This window comes from Myxocyprinus asiaticus, chromosome 42 (assembly GCF_019703515.2).
Source record: "Myxocyprinus asiaticus isolate MX2 ecotype Aquarium Trade chromosome 42, UBuf_Myxa_2, whole genome shotgun sequence".
Classification (NCBI taxonomy): Eukaryota; Metazoa; Chordata; class Actinopteri; order Cypriniformes; family Catostomidae; genus Myxocyprinus; species Myxocyprinus asiaticus.
The window spans coordinates 175,001-187,500 of NC_059385.1; the positions used below are offsets into that span (position 1 = coordinate 175,001).

Here is a 12,500-nt window from a genome sequence, read left to right on the forward strand (position 1 = left end):
TGTGCGGTTTAATAACATGATTGAAAATCCTGCTTTAAAAATGATTGTCTTTAGGCCTCCAGTGAGCAACCTACAGGTGTTTCCTGTCAGAAACAGGGAATTCTGTCAAACTTACAGCATTCAAGAGTATGATAATTGTGTAATACCCGTAAATGCACATTTTCATGATATGTCAGTGCTCATTCTGGAAGAACGACTCAATGAAGGTGAGAAAAACTGCAGCACTTTTAGTACAAAAGTACAGTACAGGTTTAGTTAAAAATGTACTTAATGTTATTTTCTTATGTTTCCCTTGTGATTTACTGCCAAAACAATGACACTGTAATTCAAGGAGAAATGCACTATTTTTTATACTTTCTCTCCCATAAAAAATCCTACAATGCTTGGCTGCTTAAACCGGTACTAAGTCTTGTACTATAACAGTGGCCCTGGATGGCCAAATACATTTTGTTTTGTTATATATACTATTTTTAACTGTCTACAGACTGATGAGCCCAATTTTCAACAGAAAGCCGATTTGTTGAGCTTTAAAAACGGAAAGGCTTCAGCTTAATTATGGGGAATAAAACACTTGATAGAAAACATTTTTTCTCCATTGATTGCAGCTTCATTATTTTGGCAAAACAATTTATTAAAAGTGAAGACTGATAAAAATGTGGTTCTTCCTGGTCGTTGTATTAAAGCGGTTTTCCTTTTAAGCATCTTAGGGGCTGTTCACACAGAACATATTTTTGCGTCTGTCTGCGCTGTTTTTCCAATTGTTTTTCTCTGTAAACAAGCTCTAGATAGATCACTTTAACTGTTGTGCAGCGTCTCACGCAGGAGTCCCGCTGGAAAAAAGTCACATATTTTAGACCTGGAATTTCCCGTATTCAGCTGGTAGAAATTTGGCAACCCTACTTGACACAGTGTCTTAAAAATGTGGCGCTCACGTTGCAAGATGCTGACAAACTGAGATCGCATAGCAATAGGCAAAGTTATTCATCTAGTGTATGTTTATAATTATAATAATAGTGCAGTCAGAACACAAGAACACATCCTGTTTAAACAGAGCTCAGAGCAATACACAGCTGAAAGCATTATCATTATCAAAATCATTTTTGTCAAATTAGTAGAACTGAAGTTCTGCAATCACACAAATTAACAATATTAATTTTATTATTGCATAATTTTTGTATATTAATGTATTTTTGCATATTTTTGTCATATAGAAATTCACATTTGCCAGTAAAGCAATCATTTGAGCTGTGATGCAGGAATACATTTATTGATATTAACAATAAAATCAGTAAAAAGTGAATTAACGCCTAATTTATTCAGGGCTATGTTCAAATATTCTGACTGTAGGACGTCTTAACTGATATTGATCTTTCATTGGGCTCTTAATTATTGAATTAACTTTTTCCATTAAAGTTCATTACAAATGAACATATTTACAGAGAAAAACTCATTGCTTCATCTTTAATTCATGGAGCTCTGGGCTTTAAAGCTCTTTTCATTAATTCTCCTTTGTTACCCTTATGAAAATTTACCACAGTTCTTGCACAGTGTCCAGAGTTTAACTGATATTAGTAAGATCATGGTAATCACAGGGAAAAGCATGGTTAGATGTAATTATGGTAATCTATGGAATTTGTAATGAAAAACAATATCCTAAACACATGCAGAAATGATAGAAACAGCCTCTAGAAAAGTGACTAATATTCCCCTAATATTAAATATTTAATATAATTATAATAAGTCAAATTTACAATAAATATTAACGTTTCTGCCAAAACACCAGTGTTACTACGGTAAACACAAAGTACATTTCTATATGTGTGGACTGAATTGTTTAATTGTGCAGCACTGTTATCACACTTTTAAACTATTTGGGTTTTGGTGTTTAGGGTTAAGGTTAGGGTTAAGGTTAAGGTTAGGGTTAGGATTAGGTTAGGATTAAGGTTAGGGTTAAGGTCAGGGTTAGGTTAGGATTAAGGTTAGGGAAAAGGTTAGGGAAAAGGTTAGGATTAAGGTTAGGGTTAAGGTTAGGGTTAGGGTTAGGATTAAGGTTAGGGTTAAGGTTAGGGTTAGGGTTAGGTTAGGATTAAGGTTAGGGTTAAGGTTAGGATCAAGGTTAGGATTAAGTTTAGGGTTAAGGTTAGGGTTAAGGTTAGGGTTAGGGTTAGGATTAAGGTTAGGGTTAAGGTCAGGGTTAGGGTTAGTATTAAGGTTAGGATTAATGTTAGGGTTAAGGTTAGGGTTAAGGTTAGGTTAGGGTTAGGGTTAAGGTTAGGGTTAAGGTTAGGGTTAGGGTTAGGATTAAGGTTAGGAATAAGGTTAGGGTTAAGGTTAGGGTTAAGGTTAGGATTAAGTTTAGGATTAAGGTTAGGGTTAGGGTTAGGATTAAGGTTAGGATTAAGGTTAGGATTAAGGTTAGGGTTAAGGTTAGGGTTAAGGTTAGGGTTAGGGTTAGGATTAAGGTTAGGGTTAAGGTCAGGGTTAGGTTAGGATTAAGGTTAGGATTAATGTTAGGGAAAAGGTTAGGGTTAAGGTTAGGTTAGGGTTAGGATTAAGGTTAGGTTTAAGGTTAGGGTTAAGGTTAGGTTAGGGTTAGGATTAAGGTTAGGGTTAAGGTTAGGGTTAAGGTTAGGGTTAAGGTTAGGGTTAGGGTTAGGATTAAGGTTAGGGTTAAGGTCAGGGTTAGGTTAGGATTAAGGTTAGGATTAAGGTTAGGGAAAAGGTTAGGGTTAAGGTTAGGTCAGGGTTAGGATTATGGTTAGGTTTAAGGTTAGGGTTAAGGTTAGGTTAGGGTTAGGATTAAAGTTAGGTTTATGTTTAGGGTTAAGGTTACGGTTAAGGTTAGGGTTAAGGTTAAGGTTAGGTTTAGGATTAAGGTTAGGGTTAAGGTCAGGGTTAGGTTAGGATTAAGGTTAGGATTAAGGTTAGGGAAAAGGTTAGGGTTAAGGTTCGGATTAAGTTTAGGATTAAGGTTAGGGTTAGGGTTAGGATTAAGGTTAGGATTAAGGTTAGGATTAAGGTTAGGATTAAGGTTAGGGTTAAGGTTAGGGTTAAGGTTAGGGTTAGGGTTAGGATTAAGGTTAGGGTTAAGGTTACTGTTAAGGTTAGGTTAGGGAAAAGTTCCGGTGCTCCCAATGGCCAGTCCTTCCCTGGATATCCCCCAACCCAGATAACATTTACCAGCTGCCATTTATTGATCTTCACAAAATAACCACTTTTTGTATTTTATTTTTTTAAATTCCCTTTTCTACCAATTTGGAATGCCCAATTCCCACTACTTAGTAGGTCCTCATGGTGGCGCAGTTACCCACCTTAAACTGGGTGGCGGAGGACAAGTCTCAGTTGCCTCCGCTTCTGAGACCGTCAATCCGTGCATTTTATCACGTGACTCGTTGTGCGTGACACCGCAGAGACTCACAGCATGTGGAGGCTCATGCTACTCTCCATGATCCACACACAACTTACCACACGCCCCATTGAGAGCAAGAACCACTAATCACGACCACGAGGAGGTTACCCCATGTGACTCTACCCTCCCTAGCAACCGGGCCAGTTTGGTTGCTTAGGAGACCTGACTGTAGTCACTAATCACACCCTGGATTCAAACTCACGACTCCAGGTGTGATAGTCAGCGTCAATACTCGCTGAGATACACAGGCCCCCTCTGCAAAATAACCACTCTTAAAAAAAAAAAAAGGGAAAAAAGAAAACAAAAACAAAACTATTTCAACTGACCTCTGTAATTATACAGTGTGTTCAGTCTTATTTCTTTCTTTGTACAGTATTAGTGATACATTTAGACACCGCAACTCATTCTTTATTATGATTGTTTTCCACATTTTAGAATAAATGTCAAGTTATCAAAACTATGAAATAACAAATGAAAGTATGAGACTTGTAGTGACAGATAAATGTTCAACAAATGAAAGCTGTCTTGTATTTGAGGTTGTTGTTTGTGTAGGTTTGTCTGCTGGACACTTGTTCACTGCTTTTCCTTCACTATCCACTCACACATTTCATTTTTTAATTAAAGGAATAGTTCACCCAAAAAACCCAAAGGTTTGAAAGATCATGAGAAACATAAATCAGTGTGTCCAAACTTTTCATTGGTAGTGTACATTGAAAATGGAGTCTTGCTAGTAATCACCAAAATTAGATTATATGTTTGTTTGTTTTTTTAATGGGACACAATTACCTTGTTTTTAATATTGTGGGCAAATAACACTACTACAAGTATTCTGTTACTCCTTAAGCCTGTCGGCAACTACAGCAGTAAATATGAATCCATCCAGGGCTGTCACACCATCATCTGCTCTTACCTGTGGCTTCTACCATGCCCTCCAGGATGACCACGATCTCCAGCTCCTCCTTGGCCAGATGTTGTTTGGAGATCTCCCAGAACGGACTGTGCTGGTTGATCTCATGGCAGATGATGAGTGGAGACACCAGGAAGAGCCGGTCATCGCCGGTGTCGTAACCCACGTTCATGTCCGTTTGATTGAGGGGAATGAACTCTCCCTCCTTCGTCTGTTTGGACTTGATCAGTTTGGCTCTGATCGACGCCTCCACGATGTGTGAGTTCCGCAGGTCCCCGACACGAAACATCAGACAAAGTCGCCCGTCGCGCATGGAGATGACAGCGTTGGTGGAGAACACCAGAGTCTCTGCGCGCTTCTTGGGCTGCGAGATCTTCACGAACATGCAGCCCACCATGAAGGCGTTGACGATGGAGCCCAGCACAGACTGCACCAGCAGAAGGACAATGCCCTCCAGACACTTGTCAGTGATCACCCTGTGGCCATACCCGATGGTCGTCTCCGTTTCTATAGAGAACAAGAATGCTGACACAAAGCTGTTGAGGTTGTTGACGCATGGAGTCCACTGGTTGTCTCCGATGTGGTCCAGATCACCTCGTATATAGGCGATCAGCCACCACATGAAGCCAAAAAACAGCCACGTCACTGTGTAAACCAGCACAAAGATGAAGAGGTTGAACCTCCACTTGAGGTCCACCAGCGTGGTGAAGATGTCCGTCAGGTAACGGTAGGTCTCGCGCACGTTACCGTGGTGGACATTGCATTTGCCGTCTTTGCGGACGTAGCGCTGGACCTTCTGCTTGACGCGCTCTCGCTCTTGCAGCAGTTTGGGGATATCTTCTCGCACCTGCTTGGGCAGCTTGGGCTGTCGGACTGTGATCGTGCTCTCAACATCCTGCTCCATCTGGACTTCTGGAAGTTTCTAAGCCTGGATGGAGAGAGGAACACAATGAGAAACATCTCAGTGGGACCCACATGACAATACAGCTGCTGCATGCCAGAGATGTACACAACTACATACTTTTATAATCCACTAGATGTCTGAACAATTAGTTGACTAGTTGTCTGAAGTTAGGGTTAGGTTAGGTTAGGGTTGGGGTTAGGTCATGGTTAATTTTCACAAGGGGATGGATAGAGATATTGCGAGGGAATGAGAGGGAACACAAAGCTATTTCAGAAAATAGAGAAGTATTTTTATCTTGATGCTCATGGCACACTCAGACAGTAAGACATGACACAATGGCCAATTAAGTCTGTCTGCATGTGTATATAGACGAAGAATTAAAAACATCTGTTGTCAGAGAGTAATTGTCTTGAAATGTATTGTTTAATGTGGTGGATTTGATGGTTGTAGTCAAACAGTTTCTGTTAGCACGCTTCTCAGCATGTTATATATTTAAATTCATCCCCTTTAAAGCACCGCCACTAAAACATATTACAAAATTGCTGTTGGACAACTAAACCAGTTGATCATCCTGACATGGCCGTCTGTGCCGAAGATCTTTCAATCCAAACAGCTCATTATAATATTCATCTCACTTTCACATTAGATAGTTTATGAGCTTCATGGGAGGTCGAGAAAATAGCAGAAAACGTGTTGCAGCGATGATGTTTCATAATACCATTTTACATCTCGATTACAAATGTCTGCTGCTCTTTGAAGTGTTCATCATGACCTGATTCTATCACATCACACCGTTAAATCTTTTGTCTTAATTAACACAGAGCTCTTGTGTGATCAGATCTGCTCTGATTCATGACTCGCACGCCACTTTGACCAGCTCTGACCTCATTACAGCTGTGAAATGCACATCAACGTAAGTGCAAGTTGTGAATGTTTTGCTTAGAAAACAATATGCCACAGTAATAAAATGCAATCAGATAAATTTCATATGAAATGATATTTTTGTTTTTATCTCAGTGTCCAGCTGGGTTCATCATCTTCAGACAGACAGAGAGACTCTGAAGAGTAATTTTGGTGTCACCAGCCGCTGGCAGCATCATACACAACAGACAGATAATTGAATTTACAAAGCATCTCTGTGGCTCTGTGACACACACACACACACACACACACACACACACACACACACACACAGAGTACTGGACAACAGACGTGATCACATGTGTACAGTATCAGTGATGTGTATTCTGTGTATGAGAAAGAAACGTGATTTACAGCAACCAGAGATCTACAGGAACACCTACTCTACATATTACAATAGAATAGAATAGAATAGAATAGACTTGAATAATAAAAGAACAAAATAGAATGGAACAGAACAGACTAGCATAGACTACGCTAAAATAAAAGAGAACAGACTAGACTAGACTAGAATAGACTAGAATAGAATAGAATAGAATAGAATAGAGGAATGTTGATTTGAAGGATGTGTTGAGGGTTGTTATGGTGTGATGGAGTTACATCATAATAAATGGAGAGAATATATTGCCATCAGCTCCATCAGGATCATGTGTGAAATTTCATTATTAACATACTTGTACAATCTTAATATTCATTAATATTCAACATTAAACACATATGCAGACAGAGCTGTCTGTGAAACACATCACACACACACAAGCTGCACTTGAACTGCAATCACACACACTTTTGCCCTCCGAGTGGCCTCACACACACACACACACACACACACACACACACACACACACACACACACATAGTTGCAGTAGTGGTGTGTAATCTCAGGATCAGTGTGTGTGTGTGTGTGTGTGTGTGTGTGTGTGTGTCAGAACACGTCAGATCTGATAACACACATCACTGACACTGAGGCCACGTCCACACTAATACGTTTGTGTTTGAAAACGTTTCTTTTTCTCAATGTTTTGGCCTTCCGTCCACACCGAAGGCATTATTGTTTAGCGAAAACTAAGCTTTTCAAAAACGCTCTCTCAAGTGGATACATTTGAAACACAGTATTTGAGTTGTAGTGTGGACAGGGAAGACAGAGATATTGGAAAACGATGACATATTTGTTCCCATGTGACGCAGTCATGTGATCCATTCACCCCAAAATAATCAAGACATCCAGTTTGATAGTGTTGTTAAAGATAAATGTTACTTTATGTACAATCTTCACATTGCATTCCTTCAAAGGCGACAGGAAGTTTACTAGAAATTGCTGCTGGTGACCGAACACGAGGACAATTGCATTTCAGACCGTACATGCAACGGCGATTTTTCACATGTGCAGTAAGGGGATTTAAGCATTTTCAAAGGTTTCAGTGTGGATGAGCAACTTGTATCCGGATTAATGTGGACGTAGCCTGAGAACCTGCGCAAGAACAACTACATCAACACTAACTAGAGGAATAAACACCCAGAAGAGCCTCACAACACTCCAGCATCATTTTACACAAACACCTCTCTCATTCTCCTCAGAAAATCTCAAAATATGTCATCTTATGGGAGCCTGGGTATATCAGTGAGTATTGACGCTGACTATCACCCCTGGAGTCCTGAGTTCGAATCCAGGGTGTGCTGAATGACTCCAGCCAGGTCTCCTAAGCAACCAAATTGGTCCGGTTGCTAGGGAAGGTAGAGTCACATGGGGTAACCTCCTCGTGGTCACTATAATGTGGTTCTCGCTCTCGGTGGGGTGTGTGGTGAGTTGTGCGTGGATGCTGCGGAGAATAGCGTGAAGCCTCCACACGCGCTACGTCTCCACGGTAACGCGCTCAACAAGCCACGTGATAAGATGCGCAGATAGACATCTCAGACGCGGAGGCAACTGAGATTCATCCTCCACCACCCGGATTGAGGTGAGTCACTACGCCACCACGAGGACTTAGAGCGCATTGGGAATTGGGCATTCCAAACTGGGGAGAAAAAAACATGTCATCTTCTTATAATTGTGTGAAGTTCCATCTCTCTCTCTTATGTGTAATTGTGTAGACGGCCCTGTGTTACTATCTCTGAGGTTATTGATCAGTGATTGATAAAGTTAACTGTGACCTGTCAGGTCAGCTGGAGTTGAGTTGACAGAGATCATGAATAGCCATTAATAAAACAGAGAGATACAAATGAAAAGAGAACCGTGTGTGTGAGACGTGCAGTCATGACGGTCATCTGCGGCGACAGCTGCGAGAGTCTGATCTCCTCTGACAGCACATTTAAGAGGAAGAGAGGAAACACTTTTGGAGGAACAGTGTCTGTCGATTCACATGACACATCACGTCATGCGGGTTTGCCTTGAGCGGCGAGCATTACTGACATCACAAAACACTTCAAAACACTCCAGTCACACATGGCCAACAGCGGCGTTCGAAAAGCTTCGGGTTACAGTGATACAAAAAATCTCAACCAGTAAAAACACTGGAGCTCACTCAAGAAACATGAGGAGAACACACACGTGTGTGCAAATCATTCTCGTATAAACTCATATTCAATTCAACAATGTCCACAGAAATGATTTTTTCACTGCTCATTTTTCATGAATCAATGAGAACAAGAACAATATGTGTGAATGAAGACTGTAGCTGATCGACACAGTTTGTGTTCAGTGAAAGAGTTCAAGCGCTGTCGTCGCTGTCACATTTAAAGATGTTTTTTGTTATTAAAAGTTTTTATTGATTCCATATAACATATATATATATATATATATATATATATATTAAAATAAAATAAATAAATAAATAACAGAATATTTGGAATCACATTATATTATTTACAACCCTTCCTCCCGAACATTAACCACTCCACCACCCAACACAGACTGATACCCCAGTGGTCAAATACAATTGACAAATACACACAAACAGACAATAAAACAGAATAAAATATTTAAAAATACATTTAAAAAAGTATATGTTCAAAAATAAAATGGCTACAACATACACATTTAAAACAACTTGTCTCCCTCCACTGCCCCTCCCCGAGAGCCCTCCAAAAAGGCCAAATAGCTGCCCCACCTCCTGATGAACATATCCATGTTGCCTAGCCTTCTATATGACATTTATTACCAAACACTAAACTCTGTACAGTGTACTGCAGTGTGTGAGATTCATCTGATGGTTGGAGAACGCTGCCGAACACCACAGAACAAACCCCAATAACTGCAACAGAACTGAACACTGAATCTGAGTGATACTTATAGAAGTGTATGAATCCCAAACTTACTGTAACGGCATTGAATAATGTGGAACATCAAATCAGCTTATTTAAAAAATACCACAAAGCAAGAAAACCACTTTTATATGAGATTTGAAATAATCTCATTTATTTTCTGCTTTTGGATAAGCTGGTAAGAACGTCTGTAAAGGTGTTTACATGCAGTGAAATAGGGGTTGTGGGCAAAACATCTACCCGTGCCGTTAAATGTGTTACCATGACCACACACGTTGTTGGATTATTATTATTTTATTTTTTGGGTGGGGGATTTTCTCCCCTTTTCTCCCAATTTGGAATGCCCAATTCCCACTACTTAGTAGGTCCTCATGGTGGCGCGGTTACTCACCTCAATCCGGGTGGCGGAGGACAAGTCTCAGTTGCCTCCACTTCTGAGACCGTCAATCCGCGCATCTTATCACGTGACTCGTTGTGCATGACACTGCGGAGACTCACAGCATGTGGAGGCTCATGCTACTCTCCACGATCCACACACAACTTACCACACGCCCCATTGAGAGCGAGAACCACTAATCACGACCACGAGGAGGTTACCCCATGTGACTCTATCCTCCCTAGCAACCGGGCCAATTTGGTTGCTTAGGAGACCTGGCTGGAGTCACTCGGCACACCCTGGATTCAACTCGTGACTCCAGGGGTGATAGTCAGCGTCAATACTCGCTGAGATACCCAGAGCCCACTTTGTCAGATTATTAAGCATAATCGGTGTAAGAACGTGCATGTAAACACACTTATTGACAAAGACAGGAAGCCTTTTAGCACCAACACAACAAAATGAAGAGCAAATCTGTACATTAGGTGTATAATTAATGCTTTATCTCTCTATTTTATCATTCTTGTGCCATCACATATAATGATGAGAAATGTAGTTGTCGCCTGTCACCTCATAAACCAACCACAATAAATGAGTCTTATTTTCTGACAAGCTTTATCGCTATTCTTTAAGAACAGAATAAAAACTGAATACAAACTGTACAGTCAAAATCCAAGCGTAAAACTGAATTACGACCAATTCCACTTTGCTTCCTCCATGATTCTTTAATTCAGAAAGTCGGCAGCTCAAAGGAAATCCCAAGTTTCCCGCTGGTAATTATGACTTTAAGGTGGCGTTCATGTGCACTCAACTCATAAATAAGATCGAACGCACCAATAGTTAAAAAAAAAAATCCTATTACCGATTAATCTGAATAATGAGGGAAACGCAGCCACATATGTCGGTCCTGTGATGTCTAAAGAGGTTCCAAGGTGAGAAAAATTATTGCAGATCATAAACATGAGAATATTCCAGATTGCTTGAGGATGGAGAATCCACACAGTGTGTGTGCATGTGTGTGTGTGTGTGTGTGTCAGACTGAGGCCCAGAACTGTCTCACTCTCTGTCTGTCTGTCTGTCTGTGCTGACTCATCTTCTACACATGTGCATGTGTTTGTAGTGTAGTCTCTCATTTACATTTCTTCATCCAAAGTCATTTACACTTCATTCTAGATATACATTTTATAACCGTCACTGTAACCGCAAGAGAAAAACACACGTTTATCTGCTGTGGATGAAAAAACTACAGAAAGGGATAGTTAAGTCAAAAAATAAACCTTCTGTCATCATTTACTCACCCTCATGTTGTTCCAAACACATATGATGTTCTATCTGCTGTGGAACACAAAAGGAGATGTTAGGCAGAATGAAAGTCTCAGTCACCATTCACTTTCACTGCATCTTTTTACCATACAATGAAAGTGAATGGTGACTGAGACTGAACATTCTTCAAAACAGAATGTTCAAGAAGAGGTAAAAGAGTTCAGTTTCTTAGGTGTTATTTTAGATTCTCAACTCACATTTGATAGACACGTAAAGAAACTTTAATAAAAGATAAAGATTAACTTGCCTTGTTTCAAATATATTAGTGCATTTCAAAGCAGGCGGCTCAGCTCTTTATGCATGAAATGATTATGTTTCATATTTCATATTGTATTACAGTCTGGACTCAAACAAGTGAATCCACAGTAAGTTGTTTAATGTCACTTTACAATCAGGCTTTAAAAATCATGGACAATAAACCAAATCATGTGCATCATTACAATATTTAAAAATGTAATTATTTTTTATAAATTTGTCCTACATAATTAAATGTATAAAATATATCCACAATAAAGCCCCACAGGAGTATAAAATGTAAGTTGCTAAATAGACAGGATGGTTCTAGAACAACTGTAGGGCTGCGTATCACACAACAACTGTGAAGGGATCCCAACTCTGGAACATGCTACCATCTGAAATAAAACCAGTAACAGATATAAAATCTTTCATAATATTGGTTAAACGCTGGTTTAAAAGAAACCAGAGCTGTACTCACTTTTAATTCTCAATGAATTTTTAGGTCTAATGTCACGAGGGTTGAGAGCAACCTTAGTATTTATTTAGCCATTTATTATTATTTTGTTATATGATTAGATTATATTGATTGATTTATGTCGTTTTTAATGTAAAAAGTCTATCTAGGGACCTGAGATGCAAATTAGCACGTGCTATAATTTCTATGTACAATGTGTGTTTTTTAGTTTTTGTGCTGAAATCATGTTTTTGTACTGTCCTTATACAAATAAACCAATAAATAAATAAAAATCTCCTTTTGTGTTCCACAGAAGAAAGAACATCATATGTGTTTGGAACAACATGAGGGTGAGTAAATGATGACATAATGCTGATTTCTGGATGAACTGTTCTTTTAACACACATCAAAAAGTCTTGGGAAGTAAATAAAACGGCACTGGATTGCATGTTTATAAAGAACTGACACAATTCATGATTAAGAAATAATAATCTACATCAGGGGTTTTCAAACGTTTTGACACGAGGACCCCCAATATGACGATCCCCTTGCGAGGGACCCCCTTTATGTGAAAAATAATAAATGTTTGCAAAATGAAATAAGTGACTTTTATATTGTAAATGAAAAAAAAAAGACAAAATAAATTATTAAAATATTATCTAGAAAATATTTACTTTTTATTTAGTTAGATTAGGTGTATAAACCCAA

General features: G+C 39.3%; 1 protein-coding gene across 1 annotated transcript in view; it reads right to left on the reverse strand.

Moving 5' to 3' along the window:
- The window catches only part of kcnj6 (potassium inwardly rectifying channel subfamily J member 6), a 31,936-nt gene that overhangs the window by 9,435 nt on the left and 10,001 nt on the right, over positions 1-12,500 (reverse strand). The window contains exon 2 of the mRNA XM_051684756.1: positions 4,320-5,244. Coding sequence (XP_051540716.1) covers positions 4,320-5,220 — 901 coding nt within the window. The 5' untranslated portion in view covers positions 5,221-5,244. The remainder of the gene's footprint in view (positions 1-4,319; positions 5,245-12,500) is intronic.